This window comes from Oncorhynchus keta, chromosome 17 (assembly GCF_023373465.1).
Source record: "Oncorhynchus keta strain PuntledgeMale-10-30-2019 chromosome 17, Oket_V2, whole genome shotgun sequence".
NCBI classification, from domain to species: domain Eukaryota; kingdom Metazoa; phylum Chordata; class Actinopteri; order Salmoniformes; family Salmonidae; genus Oncorhynchus; species Oncorhynchus keta.
This window is the reverse complement of record NC_068437.1, coordinates 41812483-41830992: the sequence shown is the minus strand read 5'-3', so window position 1 is coordinate 41830992 and position 18510 is coordinate 41812483. Positions and strand designations below refer to the sequence as shown.

Genomic DNA, 18510 nt, shown 5'->3' with positions numbered 1-18510 from the left:
TGTGACATTAGGGGGGACCATGGTGACTGCCGGCCCTCCCTGGAAGCTCAGTGTGCCCCCATTTAGGTCTAACTGGCAGCCTGTGTTCCTAGAAAAGTCCAACCCCAGGATACAAGGGTCCTGCACAGCCGCCACCCACACAGGATGACGCACAGACCTGCCCCCTACTGTCAGTCATTATTCCCTTCCCTTTCATGGGTGCCAGCTCACCTGTGACTGCGTGGAGCTGCACAGTTGTGGGCTCACACTGAGTCCAACCTGGCACAATATCTGGCCTCACCAGGGTTACTGTGGACCCAGTGTCCACCAGGGCAGAGCAGGGCACCCCCTCCACAGTGACGTGACAAAAGTCCCCAACACAGGTCCGCCCCACCACAACAGGCTCAATCCGCTTGCCCTCGTCTGCTTCTGTGGGAAGTGGAGCCTTGCTTCACTTGTACCGGTGGGCTCGTCCTGAAGAAGATGGTGGTTGGGATAGAAAACCAGGGGTCCGCACTACCAGGTCTATGCGGACCCCGAGCCGTTTCCCTGAGCTCTGGGGGACATGGGCAATCCCGGCGCAGATGGCCTGGCTGGCCACAACCCCAGCAGATTCTGGGACCAGGGTGTGTGTTTTGTGCCGCCGGTAGCGACACAGCACGAATGAGTTTTGTCATTTCAGCCACCCATGCAGGCTTTTCCAGCTCTGGGCTGCTCTGCCCATCAGCCCACACAGAGGGTCTGTCACCCTGCACCCCCACCAAAGCCCCAGCTGAAGCCCCAGCACACACCAGCTCCCTCTCCAAAGCCATCTTCAAGGCTATCTGAAATGACTCAGGATGAGCCAGCTGGGTCTGTATGCGCAGCTCCGTAGGAGAGAGCGCCTGTATGAGCTGGTCCCGTGCTAGCTCGCTCTGCACAGAGGGGGGCATGTGAGCATATGCCCGCCGAGAGAGGCTCTCAATGTCATTAGCTAGCACCCGTAGAGGCTCCCCAGGCTGCCTGCGTCTATTACTCAGTTCGGAGCGCAGTAGCCCGGGCTGTACACACTGTCCATAGCGCCTCCTCAGCGCTCCCACTAAAGCACCATAATCACATCGGTCCTCGGGGCTAATCAATATCAAACAGTCCAGAGCATCATCCGTGAGGCATAAAGCCAACTGCAGTGCCCGATCTTCATTCAACCACCCCCTAAAATGTTCAGTTCAAACTGAGCATGAAAAGCGTCCCAATCCGCCTTACCGGAATACTTCAGGGTCTTAACAGATAAGGACGCAGCCGGGACTGGGCGCCGCCATGTTTGTTTACATCCTGAGCCCCAGATTCCTCGTCTTGCCGCGTTCGACGTCACCCCTTCGGTCCGCCCACAAAGAATCCGTGCGAAGCACAGTCGACGGGGCATACATGCCCGCTTCAGCTGCCATCACTCTAACGTCCTCCCTCAAGCGGCCTCTAGGCTCCGACGCCCTGGCGCTCTCCTCAGCCAGATCCTACGATGTCCATGCACACGCACCTCCTTGGCCATAATCGTCCCCTACCTCCACCTTCACTTTCGGATTCCCTCGACGCATTTTCAACCCCGTTCTCACCTATGGTAGCTAGCTGACTAACTTTTATCAATGGTTTTTACTTCTGACACCAATGTAATGACCTGACTAGATCATAAAGGAACAATTGTCCAGACTGAGGCTTGAGTTTACGAATTGACGGTTTATTAACCCAACTTTACACAGGCTACTGTTTGGCCGTAGCCCACACCAAATAAATGAAAGATACCCCACAAACCAACCGTGAGCTTCTCTTGTGAAGGCCAGACGTAAGAGAGAGAACAAAGGCTAAACATGGTCTTAACTTCCAATGCTCCATCCCCCTGCCCAACCCCCCTCCACACCACTCCGCCAAGATGCCCGGCATCAGAACATTCCAGGCATTCCCGTGATTGGCAGATAGCAGGTTGATTGGCATATCGGACCCCGCGAACACTGGGTACTGGTAAGTACAACAACCACCTACAAGCCTAACACACAACACACAGCTGTCTGTGCGGGTCGCTACAATATATTAGCACACTGACCCAATTCCTTTGAAAATGGGCCAGTTTTGAAATATGGTACAGTTAATGTACACAAAGCAAACAAAGGCACCAAAACAGCACACTGACCGAGTGATCTAAACAGCACATACTGATTGATTCTTAAAATGTTTTCTTACCAACATACTCCTCCACATCCCTGACAGAGAAGCTGGAGGGGGGCAGCTTGAGACCCAGTCCGCCTAGTTGGGGAACGGCGATGGGGTAGTTGAAGCCCTGCTTCTCCAGGTACTTCTGTGTTACCTGATGTCCCTGCATCTGCACCAGGATCTCAGCCGCACTGCAACAAAGGAAAGAGGGGTCATATATAAGAATACATCTGATCAAAAAACATTTTATTGGTCACATGCGCCAAATGCAACAGGTGTAGCCTTTACCGTGAAATGCTTACAACACGAGCCCTTAACCAACCAAAGTGAAAAATACTATTACATGAAAAAAAATGTTAACACAATAAAATAACAATAACCATGTCTGCAGGAAGTAGTTGGGGTGGGGGTGTTGCAATTTTTGCAGATGTTTTTTTGTGCCCGCGATGGAGATGTCTATAATCGGTCCGCTAATACAGTAAAGGCCCAATGTACAGTCGTGGCCAAAAGTTTTGAGAATGACACAAATATTAATTTCCACAAAGTTTGCTGATTCAGTGTCTTTAGATAATTTTGTCAGATGTTACTATGGAATACAGAAGTATAATTACAAGCATTTCATAAGTGTCAAAGGCTTTTATTGACAATTATATGAAGTTGATGCAAAGAGTCAATATTTGCAGTGTTGACCCTTCTTTTTCAAGACCTCTACAATCCGCCATGGCATGCTGTCAAATTAACTTCTGGGCCACATCCTGACTGATGGCAGCCCATTCTTGCATAAATCAATGCTTGGAGTTTGTCAGAATGTGTGGGTTTTTGTTTGTCCACCCGCCTCTTGAGGATTGACCACACGTTCTCAATAGGATTAAGGTCTGGGGAGTTTCCTGACCATGGACCCAAAATATTGATGTTTTGTTCCCCGAGCCACTTAGTTATCACTTTTACTGGAAAAGGCATTGTTCGTCACCAAACTGTTCCTGGATGGTTGGGAGAAGTTGCTCTCGGAGGATGTGTTGGTACCATTCTTTATTCATGGCTGTGTTCTTAGGCAAAATTGTGAGTGAGCCCACTCCCTTGGCTGAGAAGCAACCCCACACATGAATGGTCTCAGGATGCTTTACTGTTGGCATGACACAGGACTGATGGTAGCGCTCACCTTGTCTTCTCAGGACAAGCTTTTTTCCAGATGCCCCAAACAATCTGAAAGGGAATTCACCAGAGAAAATGACTTTACTCCAGTCCTCAGCAGTCCAATCCCTGTACCTTTTGCAGAATATTGTGCGTGCAGATGCACTCACACTTACCTGCTGCCATTTCTGAGCAAGCTCTGTACTGGTGGTAACCCGATTCCGCAGCTGAATCAACTTTAGGAGACGGTCCTGGTGCTTGCTGGACTTTCTTGTGCGCCCTGAAGCCTTCTTCACAACAATTGAACTGCTCTCCTTGAAGTTCTTGATGATCTGATAAAATGGTTGATTTAGGTGCAATCTTACTGACAGCAATATCCTTGCCTGTGAAGCCCTTTTTGTCCAAAGCAATGATGACGGCACATGTTTCCTTGCAGGTAACCATGGTTGACAGAGGAAGAGCAATGATTCCAAGCACCAGCCTCCTTTTGAAGCTTCCAGTCTGTTATTTGAACTCAACACACCTGTGTTAACGAGAGAATCACTGACATGATGTCAGCTGGTCCTTTTGTGGCAGGGCTGAAATGCAGTGGAAATTCAGTTCAGTTCAAGAGGGACTTTGCAATTAATTGCAATTCATCTGATCACTCTTCATAACATTCTGGAGTACGTGCAAATTGCCATCATACAAACTGAGGCAGCACTTTGTGAAAATTTATATTTGTGGCATTCTCAAAACTTTTGGCCACGACTAATATTTTTGTGAAAAAATGTAAGTTAAATATATTTCAGTGTTTACCAGCATTTGTAACTTGAGATAATTACAGTGTCTTTGGAAAGTATTCAGACTCCTTGACTTTTTCGACATTTTGTTAAGTTAGTCTTATTCTAAAATATAATAAATAAATAAATAAATACAAATCCTCAATCTACACACAATACCCCATAATGACAAAGCGAAAACAGGTTAAAAACAGAAATACATTATTTACATAAGTATTCCCTTTGAGGTCAGATGAATCCTGTTTCCATTGATCATCCTTGAGATGTTTCTACAACTTGATTGGAGACCACCTGTGGTAAATTCAAATGATTGTGTGCATTTCCAAATCATGTCCACATCTATGGAAGGTCCCACAGTTGACAGTACATGTCGGAGCAAAAACCAAGCCATGAGGTCGAATGAATTGTCTGTAGAGCTCAGAGACAGGATTGTGTCGAGGCACAGAACTGGGGAAGGGTACCAAAACATGTCTACAGCATTGAAGGTCCCCAAGAACACAGTGGCCTTCATCATTCTTAAAATGGAATAAGTTTGTAACCACCAAGACTTCCTAGAAGGACAACCATCGCTGCAACACTCCACCAATAAGGCCATTATTGTAGAGTGGCCATACGGAAGCCACTCCTCAGTAAAAGACAACAGCATGCTTGGAGTAGGCCAAAAGGCACCTAAAGACTCTCAGACCATGAGCAACAAGATTCTCTGGTCTGATGAAACCAAGATTGAACTCTTTAGCCTGAATGCCAAGCATCACATCTGGAGGAAACCTGGCACCCTCCCTACAGTGAAGTGTGGTAGCAGCATCATGCTGTGGGGATGTTTTTCAGCAGCAGGGACTGGGAGACTAGTCAGGATTGAGGGAAAGATGAACGGAGCAAAGTACAGAGAGATCCTTGATGAAAACCTGCTCCAGAGTGCTCAAGACCTCAGACCGGGGTGAACGTTTACCTTCCTACAGGACAACGACCCTAAGCACACAGCCAAGACAATGCAGGAGTGGCTTCGGGACAAGTCTCTGAATGTCCTTGAGTGGCCCAGCGATAGCTCGGTCTTGCACCCGATCGAACATCTCTGGAGAGACCTGAAAAAAGCTGTACAGCGACGCTCCCCATCCAACCGGACAGAGCTTAAGAGTATCTGCAGAGAGGAATGGGAGAAACTCCCCAAATACAGGTGTGCCAAGCTTGTAGCATCATACCCAAGAAGACTTGATGTTGTAATTGCTGCCAAAGGTGCTTCAACAAAATACTGAGTAAAGGATCTGAATACTTAGGTAAATGTGATCATTTTAAATGAGCAACAATTTCTAAAAAACTATTTTTGATTTGTCATGTGGTCTTGTGTGTAGATTGATGAGGGAAAAAAAAAACAATTTAATCCATTTTAAAATAAGGCTGTAACGTAACAAAATGTGGAAAAAGTTGAGGTCTGAATACTTTCCAAAGGCACTGTAAGTAGGGGTAAAAGTGACTAGGCAATCAGGATAGATAATAAACAGTAGCAGCATGTGAAGAGTGTGAAAGTGTGTGTGGGGGGGGGCCATCAATATGCATGTGTGTGTGTAAGAGTGTGTGGGTATATATTTACACACGTGTGTGTTGGAGTGTCAGTGTAGTATGTGTGAGTGTGTGGCTAAGTCCAGTGAGTGTGCATAAAGCCGGTGCAAGAGAGAGTCAGTGCAAATAAAAAGGGGGTAAATGCAAATAGTCCGGGTAGCCATTTGATTCACTGTCAGCAGTCTTATGGCTTGGGGGAAGAAGCTGTTCAGGTGCATTTTGTTCACAGACTTTGCGCTCCGGTACAGCCTGATTTGACTCTTTTTAAGTAGATGCATTCGTGGAGTGTGTTGACCAATCATCCTTCATGTATTCACATTCAAGGGTCACAGGCTGAATACATGAAGGTAGTCTCTGTTGATGGTTGGTCTGTTGTCATAGTTTTTTATGACCTATTACAGCTGTCAAAGTAGGCACCACTGCAGTGTTTATGCTGCGCTCATAACCAAGTGAGAAGTGGGAATTTACCACATACGACTGAAAAATCCACTTGAACAGCCCTCCAACAGGTAATTACTAGTGGAAAACTTGTCCATCATCCTGAGCTCCCACATGCTGACCTCTGACCTCACCTACTAAGGAAATTACCTCGATAATAGCATCTTCGGCAGTTAAATGCAACAAAACATTATTTATAAAAAGCAATCTATTAATATGTTGAACACTAATTTGTAAACAAGCATGATTGTTGTACTTTCAGTTCATGGTTTATGCAGCTTGAGGCATTTCTCAACGAGTTTAAAAATAACGTAAATGCATCCAACTGGTAAATTCCCACCTCCCACTTGGTTACGAACACAACATTAGATGCAGCTGAGGATCCAACTTTTCTGGAGCCCTCTTCCCTACAGCTAAAGGTCCCGAAGCTTCTGCGCATGTGCAGGATTCAGTCTCTGCTCTACTCATAGAGAACAGGCTACTCTGGTGAATGGTGCTTGCTTAATAAAGTTTGATCAAAGCTGAATCAATGTCTGCAAGATCACAATGATAGTATTCTACACAATAAAACCGAATATAATAGCATATAGTATGTTACTTGAAGACCAAAAAACACCACCTCATTCCTTTTGAGATTTTAGGATGATTGTTATAATGGTCACATTTCTCTCTCGTAGCCAAAACCCAACAGTGCGCACCACTAGCCAAAATATGTGCTTCGAAACTAAACACAGGTAGGCTATGCTACAGTTTGTTATCACCATCTGCCCTTAAATTCTCTCACTGTACATAATTCCAAACACCACTAAGACACAAGAAGATCTAAAATGCATATGAATATGATTGCATGGTTGGCATGCATACTGCATGGACGTTTCACTGGTAAAAAACGTAAAGAATTATCAATCACGATTGACAGTGAGAAACGTGAAGGGACCGTGACCACAAAAATGTGTGCGTAAAGTCGAGGTAAAGAAACACATGGGCAGAACGGGATTTGGATCTTTGGCTCTGGGGAAAAGGAATCCAGGGTGGTGGGACGGGGGTGTTTAACTTGAGTGTAGGGGGCAGGATTTTCGTTTTTGGCGAAAAAAAACTTACCCATTTGAAACGGCCTATTTCTCAGGCCCAGAAACTAGAATATGCATGCATAATTGTCAGATTAGGATAGAGAACACTCTAAAGTTTCCACAACTGTCCAAATATTGTCTGTGAGTATAACATAACTGATATTGCAGGCAAAAACCTAAGGAAAATCAAACTAGGAAGTGCTGTTTTTCCTGAAAGCTCTCTGTTCCATTGGATGCCTTGCCTCCATTTAAAGGGATATCAACCAGATTCCTTTTCCTATGGCGTCCTCAAGGTGTCAGTCTTTAGACATAGTTTCAGGCTTTTATTTTGAAAAATGAGCGAGAAAGATAACATTGCGTCAGTGGATAGCTGGGTGTTCGCAGAGTTTTGCTTGCGCAACAGTGGGGCAGCCATCGTCTCTCCCTCTCCCATTGAAAAAGCGACAGTCCCGGTTGAGATATCTATATATATATATATATATATAACAACCTGAGGATAGATTATAAAAAACGTTTGACATGTTTCTGTGGACATTACGGATACCATTTGGAATTTGTCTGCGATGTCGTGACCGCTCGAGCCTGTGGATTTCTCAACATAACGCGCCAAACAAATTGAGGTATTTTGGATATAAAAATAATCTTTATGGAACAAAAGGAACATTTATTGTGTAACTGGGAGTCTCGTGAGTGCAAACATCCGAAGATCATCAAAGGTAAGCGATTTAATCTATTGCTTTTCTGACTTTCGTGACCAATCTACTTGGTTGCTAGTGTTTGTAATATTTTGTCTACTGAGAGAGATGTTCTTACATAAACGCTTGTTATGCTTTCGCCGAAAAGCTGTATTGAAATCTGAAATGCCAGGTGGATTAACAAACAGCTAAGCTATGTTTTGCTATATTGCACTTGTGATTTCATGAAAATTAAATATTTTTAGTAATTTAATTTGACACGTAACCAATTCAGCAGGTGTTGATGAAAATGATTCTGCTAAGGGGTTGGGTGTGTCAAGAAGTTAACTACAGATCCGTAGCCTCTTGCATTTTTTGTAAGAGTTGAGTTTGTATTTGAAATGTGTCACTAAGGGGCAAGAGCCCAGTTCATGGTGGTTCAGTGCAATGCCCAGACCACCCCAGGAAAACACTGGTTTTCAACTCAGGGTGTGAACCTGGGACTCACTGCTATGTGGTGACTTGTGTGTGCATCTGTGGCTTGGTCACAGGGGTGTCAGGCCTGCTGGTGGCTGGTATCTTGGCTCCTTCAGTACCTGGGAAAGGGCCTGTTCTGCAGCTCTCGTACAAACACAGAGGTCCCCGCCTGCACCAGCCTGCTGCCATCGTCAGGCTCTGTGTAGTCGTGCCGGTGCCAGTTGATACGCTTTTTCACTGTAAAGATAAGGCAAACAAATAATTGGTAAACTCTTGAACATTCAGAGACTCCGTGATCACAGTAAATACTACACAGACCTAGCAGGGCTAGACCAGCTACTTAAGTGTCTGAGGAACATGAAAGCCGTGAGTTATGGATCGTCTCCATAAACCGTTTCACAAGCCCATAAAGCCCACGTCCTCCGCAGACGAACGAGGGCCATGTTCAATCTCAATTTGATGATTACCCCACCATTGAATTACCTTAATAATGCCCCCATCAGTATGCTCTGGGAGGTCAGACCCACTTTAGACCATAAAGAGAAAAAAGGGTAGACGTCTACTTGACAGCCAACTATTCCCCAAATAGCAATTAAAATCAACCGTGCTGGAGTAATACAGAGAGAGACAGAGTGCGTGGTGAGAGTGCGTGGTGATAGGGTGTAGAGGTCGACCGATTTTGATTTCTCAATGCCGATACTGATTATTGGAGGACCGAAAAAAGGCGATACCGATTATATCGGCCAATTTTTTTAATGTATTTGTAATAATGACAATTACAACAATACTGAATGAACACTTATTTTAACTTAATACATCAATAAAAATCAATTTAGCCTCAAATAAACAATGAAACATGTTCAAATTGGTTTAAATAATGCAAAAACAAAGTGTTGGAGAAGAAAGTAAAAGTGCAATATGTGCCATGTAAGAAAGCTAACGTTTCAGTTCCTTGCTCAGAACATGAGAACATATGAAAGCTGGTGGTTCCTTTTAACATGAGACTTCAATATTCCAAGGTAAGAGGTTTTAGGTTGTAGTTAATATAGTATTTATAGGACTATTTCTCTCTATACCATTTGTATTTCATATAACTTTGACTATTGGATGTTCTTATAGGCACTTTAGTATTGCCAGTGTAACAGTATAGCTTCCGTCCCTCTCCTCACCCCTACCTGGACTCGAACCAGGAACACATCGACAACAGCTACCCTCAAAGCATCGTTACCCATCACTCCACAAAAGCCACGGCCCTTGCAGAGCAAAAGGAACAACGACTCCAAGTCTCAGAGCGAGTGACGTTTGAAATGCTATTAGCGCGCACCCCGCTAACTAGCTAGCCATTTCACATCGGTTACACCAGCCTAATCTCGGGAGCTGATAGGCTTGAAGTCAAACAGCTCAATGCTTGAAGCACAGCGAAGAGCTGCTGGCAAAACACACCAAAGTGCTGTTTGAATGAATGCTTACGAGCCTGCTGCTGCTTACCACTGCTCAATCAAATATCAAATCATAGACTTAATTATAACACACAGAAATACGAGCGTTTGGTCATTAGTATGGTCGAATCCGGAAACTATCATTTCGAAAACAAAACGTTTATTATTTCAGTGAAATACGGAACCGTTCCGTATTTTATCAAATGGGTGGCATCCCTAAGTCTAAATATTGCTGTTACATTGTACAACCTTCAATGTTGTCATAGTTACGCAAAATTCTGGCAAACTAGTTTGCAACGAGCCAGGCGGCCCAAACGGTTGCATATACCCTGACTCTGCGTGCAATGAACGCAAGAGAAGTGACACAATTTCACCTGGTTAATATTGCCTGCTAACCTGGATTTCTTTTAGCTAAATATGCAGGTTTAAAAATATATAATTCTGTGTATTGATTTTAAGAAAGGCATTGGTGTTTATGGTTAGGTACAGTCGTGCAACGATTGTGCTTTTTTCGCAAATGCGCTTTTGTTAAATAATCCCCCGTTTGGCGAAGTTGGCTGTCTTTGTTAGGAAGAAATAGTCTTCACACAGTTCGCAACGATCCAGGCGGCCCAAACTGCTGCATATACCCGTACTCTGTTGCAAGAGAAGTGACACTATTTACCTAGTTAAAATAAATTAATGTTAGCAGGCATATTAACTAAATATGCAGGTTTAAAAATATATACTTGTGTATTGATTTTAAGAAAGGCATTGATGTTTATGGTCAGGTACACGTTGGAGCAACGACAGTCCTTTTTCGTGAATGCGCACCGCATTGATTATATGCAACGCAGGACACGCTAGATAAACTAGTAATATCATCAACCATGTGTAGTTAACTAGTGATTATGATTGATTGATTGTTTTTTATAAGATAAGTTTAATACTAGCTAGCAACTTACCTTGGCTTCTTACTGCATTTGCGTAACAGGCTGGCTCCTCGTGGAGTGCAATGTGAGGCAGGTGGTTAGAGCGTTGGACTAGTTAACTGTAAGGTTGCAAGATTGAATCCTCGAGCTGACAAGGTAAAAATCTGTTGTTCTGCCCCTGAACAAGGCAGTTAAGTCACTGTTCCTAGGCCGTCATTGAAAATAAGAATGTGTTCTTAACTGGCTTGCCTAGTTAAATAAAGGATAAATATAAGGTGTAAAAAAATAAATAAATAAATAGGCCAAATCGGTGTCCAAAAATACAGATTTCCGATTGTTATGAAAACTTGAAATCTGCCCCTCCGATTAAATCGGTCGACCTCTAGTGGGGTGGTACTTACTCAAGCAGGGTCCGTGTTGGACATCACAGTTGGGACAATGATAAACATCGATGTCGACGGCATGGTGCTCTTCCACTTGGACACAGCTGGGGCAAGAAGAGAAAAAGGAGACATTTTAGACTCAGTTAAAAGGAAATAAGCACATACTCAACACAAAATTCCACATCTCTAGAAAACATTTACTGAACAAAGATAAAACGCAACATGCAACAATTTATAAGATTTTACTGAGTTATTTTTAATTTATTTAACCAAGCAAGCCAGTTAAGAACAAATTCTTATTTACAATGACGGCCTGCAGCAGGCCAAACCCGAATGACGCCGGGCCAATTGTGCGCCGCCCTATGGGACACCCAATCACGGCCGGTTGTGATACAGCCTGGAAGCGAACCAGGGTGTCTGTAGTGAAGCCCCTAGCACTGAGATGCAGTGCCTTAGACCGCTGCGCAACTCAGGAGCCCTATCAGAAATCAGTAAATTGAAATAAAACCCTAATCTACAGATTTCACATCCATGGGCGGGCATAGGCCCGCCCACGGGTGACCTGGTCCAGCCAATCAGAATGGAGTCTCTCCCCACAGACAAAAATACTCCTCAGTTTCATCGGCTGGTCTCAGGCGATCCCGCAATTGAAGAAGCCGGATGTGGAGGTCCTGGGCTGGCGTGGTTACATGTGGTCTGCGGTTGTGAGGCCGGTTGGATATACTACCAAACTCTCCCAAAAAAACTTGAGGCGGCTTATGGTAGAGAAATGAACATTAAATTCTCTGCCAACAGCTCTGGTGAACATTCCTGCAGTCAGCATGCCAATTCCACGCTCCCTCAAAGCTTGAGACATCTGTGGCATTGTGTTGTGTGATAAAACTGCACATTTAGAGTGGCCTTTAATTGTCCCCAGCACAAAGTGCACCTGTGTAATCATAACGCTGTTTAAATCTGCTTCTTGATATGCCACAGCTGTCAGATGGATGGATTATCTTGGAAAATGAGAAATGCTCACTAACAGGGATGTAAACAAATATGTGCATAACATTTTAAAGAAATAAGGCTTTTGTGCATATGAAACATTTCTGGGATCTTTTATTTGAGCTCACGAAACATGGGACCAACACTTTCCATGTTGCGTTTATATTTATGTTAAGTATAGTTTAAAGTTAGGAAGGGATCCAACATCACCCTCAACACTCCTATTATTCTTTGTCATTAGCTGTCCCTTTGATATTGTAAATACATAACTGTTGCAAATTATGAATACTTCCCCTAAAAAAGGGATCCAGCCGAGTGGTCAACCAACTACGAAACACATCAACAGCCATCTGTAGTAGGCAGGGAGAGGGACGAAGGGGAAGTGTCAAAGTTGTCTTATTTGAACTTGTGAGCTGTGTTTTGCTTCAGGAATGCAGGGAATCCAAATCTAACAGGGCTTTCTCCAAATCACATAAAGAGAATCAATTAAAAAAAAAAGGTTTCAGCTCACTTCCTTTCATATGCATATACTGTCATCCCAATCCAATGTCACATAAGGACATCATATTCCTCAAGTCATTTTGACTAGGCTACCTTAGGCACCATTCAAAAGAAATGAGCCGTTTTAAGTGTTAAACCAGCTTGCCTCAGAGCCTCATAAGCCTGCAGAGTAATGATTTCCAGAGGGTTCCACTGGCTTCAGCTATGGAAACGGTTGCCAAGGGGAAGTTAAAGATAACTTCAACCCCCTCAGTGCAAAGTGAGACCTAGATCTATGCCACTCACTCAGCTGAAGAATTTCCATCACTTCCAGAGCAGCGCTATGCAATGCAGCAAGCATGAAACGAACAGAACGGAAGACTTTCATTCACAACGCTGAGGGCAACACAGGCAGGCCCCCTGAGCCCCGTCAACCTAAAATAGCAGGAATATATGGACATTGAAAAGTCACAAAACAAAAAAATTTGTTGAGCGGCGACTAGTGTGGGCGGACTGGAGCTCTGACGTCATAGCGACAATGTGTGTAATTACAGGCTATTCTTTGGGTGCTGAAATCAGTCATTTTTGATAAAATGAAGTTGTGACGTCCACTCTAGTCACCGCTCAACTCCATCGTGAATCGTTGAGTTTAGACGGGAGTTACCTTCCTATGCTCTGGGAATAACGGAGTGGTCCTCCACATGGTGTTGTGGTTTAACCTCAGACACGGGCTGAGTTGTGGCTCCAGATGTTTGAGGGCTGTGTTTGGCATAGCCTGGGGCAATGGTGGTAAGGGGGCATCCATGAAGCCACCGAGAGTGGAGCACAGGTTAGGGGGGAGAAGAGGACCGGCCGACAGGCTGAAAACAAACAGCTTCTGCTCAGCGCCCGAGAAGAGAGGGCATGGGAGCAGCACCCGAGAAGAGAGGGCCTTGGAGCAGCGCCCGAGAAGAGAGGGCCTGGGAGCAGCGCCCGAGAAGAGAGGGCCTGGGAGCAGCGCCCGAGAAGAGAGGGCCTGGGAGCAGCGCCCGAGAAGAGAGGGCCTGGGAGCAGCGCCCGAGAAGAGAGGGCCTGGGAGCAGCGCCCGAGAAGAGAGGGCCTGGGAGCAGCGCCCGAGAAGAGAGGGCCTGGGAGCAGCGCCCGAAAAGAGAGGGCCTGGGAGCAGCGCCCGAGAAGAGAGGGCCTGGGAGCAGCGCCCGAGAAGAGAGGGCCTGGGAGCAGCGCCCGAGAAGAGAGGGCCTGGGAGCAGCTCTAGCTGATATCTGCTTTGATCTGAGCATGATTGCAAGATTGCAGGAAACAAGGGAAGCTGTAAACAAATCAGAACCATTATGTCAGAAAAGCAGCCTGCCTCTGGGATGGCCATAGGATTTAGGCCTCACCCACGCTTTTTTTTAACCCACTTCACCTGTAATATCAATAAAGGTTACCAGTGCTGCCGCACATTGGCTAACCGGGCTACCTGCATTGTGTCCCATCCACCACCCGCCAACCCCTCTTTTACGCTACTGCTACTCTGTCAATCATATATGCATAGTCACTTAAACCATATCTAGATGTACATACTACCTCAAATCAGCCTGACTAACCGGTGTCTGTATGTAGCCTCGCTACTGTATATAGCCTGTCTTTTTACTGTTTACCTAACTGTTTACCTAACTCCTTTTTTGCACTATTGGTTATAGCCTGTAAGTAAGTATTTCACTGTAAGGTCTACTACACCTGTTGTATTCGGCGCACGTGACAAATAAACTTGATTTAGTGTGTTTTAACGATGCTATAAAAAGAGAGAGTGAGTGTCTTGACAACACCACTAATTTGTCATCTTATTTCAGCTAGTCCACATCTTGCCCCCTGAACACGGGTAACTAATCATACAGTGACAGTGTGTGTTGTTGACCCACACCCCTTCTCCTTACGTTATGACTGCAGTCATGCATCAGAACAGTGGGCCCTATATTTTTCATTCCACTACTTCCAATCACTCTATTGCGGAGCTCCCCAGGGGTGCGTGCTCAGTCCCCTCCGGTACTCCCTGTTCACCCATGACTGCATGGCCAGGCACGACTCAAATACCATCATTAAGTTTGCTGACGACAGAACAGTGGTAGGCCTGATCACCGACAACTTCGAGACAGCCTATAGGGAAGAGGTCAGAGACCTGGCCGGGTGGTGCCAGAATAACAACCTATCCCTTAACGTAACCAAGACTAAGGAGACGATTGTGGACTACAGGAAAAGGAGCACCGAGCACATACCCATTCTCATCGACAGGGCTGTAGTGGAGCAGGTTGAGAGCTTCAAATTCCTTGGTGTCCACATCAACAAACTAGAATGGTCCAAACACACCAAGACAGTTGTGAAGAGGGCACGACAAAGCCTATTCCCCCTCAGGAAACTAAAAAGATTTGGCATGGGTCCTGAGATCCTAAAAAGGTTCTACAGCTGCAACATTGAGAGCATCCTGACCGGTTGCGTCACTGCCTGGTACGGCAATTGCTCAGCCTCCGACCGCAAGGCACTTCAGAGAGTAGTGCATAAGGCCCAGTACATCACTGGGACAAAGCTGCCTGCCATCCAGGACCTCTAGGAGGTGTTAGAGGACCAACCAGTGCTCCTGCACATTGGCTAACCGGGCTATCTGCATTGTGTCCCACCACCCGCCAACCACTCTTTTTACGCTTCTCCTACTCTCTCATTATATATGCATAGTCACTTTAACGATACCTACATGTACATACTACCTCAATAAGCCTGACTAACAGGTGTCTGTATATAGCCTTTCTACTCTTTTTTCAAATGTCTTTTTACTGTCGTTTTATTTCTTTACTTCCCCCCCCACACACACACACACACACACACATATACCTTTTTTCCCACGTGACAAATACACTTTGATTGAGAAAGACACAGAGCTATTAACAATTCACAGCTCAGATTGTTTGCGGAGCAGGCTAATGATAACCACCACTCTCTCAGGAAACGCACAAGTCACCAGGCCACCAGTAGGTATGTATGTCACAGTGAAAGGAATTCCTGACTTAGTGTAGGACATTCAGGCTGGTTCAATGGAGGAAGTGGGGATCTTACTCCCAATGAGTAAGTATTAGGCTGGGCATAAGAGGAAAACTAACAATTTTACTGTACTATGAAAGGGGAGAAGACAAGGCAGTTTGGCTAAGCAACAGAGTAGAAAGAGTAGACCTATATCCTACAAGAAGAGCAACAGAACAAATCAAAATAGGATATATGGTTTCCCACCGTAAGGGGCGAATAAATAAACCGCAACCACAGACAATACTGTACTCAACACCCTGTCTGGCTCACCACCAACCAGAGCTAGTGAGGTGCTTCTGTTACTAGGCTATACCATTCCACCTTTGTTCTCATCTCCTCTTCGGATATGGAGTAACATTATGCAAACTTTCTCAGTGAGGACATGCAGATCACTCCTGTGGCTGGGATGCTCTAGCGGCAGGAAGCCAAACACACAGCTAGATCACTACCTCAGTCAGAGGGAGTAATCAGAGAGCTTACATAGGCAGACAAAGCATGGAGCATGATGGGAGCAATGAGCATGTGATGGGGATCCAGTGGTGAGCTCTGCTCTTTTCTGGCGCCATGGTTACCCCCAGTCTCTCCCGTTCATTAAACCCTCAATATATGATCATTCCTGGGAGTCTAGCCTGCTCATCATCATCATCTTCATCATCATCGTGAGAGACGCACCAGGTACAAAACAGGATTTGAATATCCTTTATAAACACAGATACTTCTTACTCCCACTTACAGTCTGTTGGATTTGCACCTTGCATGGTGGTTGCAGTTGTATTGCACCATTGTGGTTGTGGGAGGGAGAGATCATCTTTGGCAAAAACAAAGACTAGAGATGACACAAAAACAGTCCTGGCTGCGCATCAGTATTATTTTGAATTGAATGAGAAGCAGGGGTGTTCTAGTGGATGATCACATTAAAATAAAATTAAAATACTGATGAAATACCAAGGATAAAGATTACATTTCAAGAAACACTCATGTATAGCAATCTTAGCCAGAGAGAAAACAGAAACAAGTGCATTACTGTTGACCCCTGGCTACACGAGTCATGCCTTAAAATGCCTAAATCCCTCCAGAGTGTGATGGTCGGTGCATGAAAAGGAGATAATGGGGGACTGCCTGCCAAGAGAGGGTGGATTCAAGCAGCCCTAGCAAGGTACATAACTAAGCAGCACTCCAGAGATAGATAGGGAGCCAATGAGGGTGAAATCCTCTTCTTCTGCACAAGAGCCCACTGATAGAATGACAATCCGTCGCCTCATTGCCTCCACACTAAAGAGACCTGCCGTTGTGTGAGTGGTGTAGTTCATTAGTCAGATGTGCAGCCAGAGGTTCATTGTGTCTGTCTTTATTAGTAGTAACCATGAGGAAATGGTTCCAAAATTCAGCTCGAAGAAACGGGTTTGTGTCAGATGGTGCACAAGAGAGTCTTGGAGAGCAGGGTTAGTGGGGGTCATCAGGTTAGCATTGTGAATGTGCACACACCTGGGTGGGTTCACTTATGAAGCACCAATGGCCACCCTAATCCAGCCCCCGCTGGCCTGATGTCAAAACATTTTCACTGCATATTTCCCCCTGGCTTCCGCATTGAGAAGCGAGTCTAAACAAATAAATCAGTCAGAGGCAGAAGGCTGCCCTGTGCATCACCTAGCCTTATGGTGGCACAACAAAGATGTCTCCATGGTGACAGCAGACACACTGGCAGCGTTCAGAGTCTTACTGTACAACACCTCTGCTCACACACCTATACAGGCTGACTGAAGCTGCAGCCCCATTCCGCTGCACCATACCAGTATTCTAGAGAAAGCTGAATGTTGGTGGATAAAGCTAGTGGACAATTCAAAAATGTTCAAATTCAATTATGTCAAAAACAATTTAAATCAAATGTGATTTGTCAAATGCGTTGTAAAAAACAAAAGAATGAGAAAAATAATAATACAGGTGTCCCTCTATTATGGTACCTTCAGGCGTTTGGAAATTGCTCCCAAGGATGAGCCAGAGGTAAGAGGTTAAATCGGCCATTCCGATTAACCTCTTAAGCGCACCCGACACGCAGGCGTGCCATCTAGCCATCTGGAAATGCAAATGCGCTACGCTAAATGCTAATAGCACTCGTTAAAACTCAAACGTTCATTAAAACACACACTCATTAAAACACACACACATTAAAGCTACACTCGTTGTGAATCCAGCCAAGTCAGATTTTTAAAATGCTTTTCGGCGAAAGCATGAGAAGCTATTATCTGATAGCATGCAACACCCCGAAATACCTGAAGGGGATGTAAACAAAATCATTAGCATAGCCGGCGCTACACAAAACGCAGAAATAAAATATAAAACATTCATTACCTTCGACAAGCTTCTTTGTTGGCACTCCTAGATGTCCCATAAACATCACTATTGGGTCTTTTTTCGGATTAAATCGGTCCATATATACCCTAAATATCGATCTATGAAAAGTGTGTGATCCAGGAATAAAACAGCGTTAAAAAACGCAACGTCATTTTTTTTTATTAAAAAAAGTCTACGATAAACTTTCACAAAACACTTCGAAATACTTTTGTAATCCAACTTTAGGTAGTAGTAAACGTTAATAATCTATCAAATTGATCACGGGGTGATGTGTATTGAATAGCTCCACGTCTTCAAATCATGTTCGTAAATTTCTCCTCCAAAACATCCTGTCGGAGACCGGAAGGAATGGGCTCTCTCTTACTCGTTTGACCAAGAAACAAAGCCCAGGCAATTGACAAGACTGGCGACATCGTGTGGAAGCTGTAGGACTTGCAATCTCAGCCCCATGTAATTTGCTTTCCCAAAGACAATACATGCAAGTGGCGGATTGATATTTTTTCCAGATTTTGGTGATCAGTTTTTCTTCCGCTTTTCGATGAAACACACGTTCTGTTATAGTCACAGCCGTGATTTAACCAGTTTTAGAATCATCCGAGTGTTTTCTATCCACAC

At 44.8% G+C, this 18510-nt stretch overlaps 1 protein-coding gene across 6 annotated transcripts in view; it reads right to left on the bottom strand.

Annotated features, from left to right (window-relative positions):
* LOC118395862 (lysine-specific demethylase 7B-like) overlaps positions 1 to 18510 on the bottom strand; it is a 50783-nt gene that overhangs the window by 21088 nt on the left and 11185 nt on the right. For all 6 annotated transcript variants that reach the window (XM_035789850.2, XM_035789845.2, XM_035789846.2 and 3 more), the window contains exons 2-4: positions 11041 to 11126; positions 8409 to 8526; positions 2191 to 2351 (exon numbers count right to left, since the gene is read on the bottom strand). In XM_035789850.2, coding sequence (XP_035645743.1) covers positions 2191 to 2351; positions 8409 to 8526; positions 11041 to 11126 — 365 coding nt within the window. The remainder of the gene's footprint in view (positions 1 to 2190; positions 2352 to 8408; positions 8527 to 11040; positions 11127 to 18510) is intronic.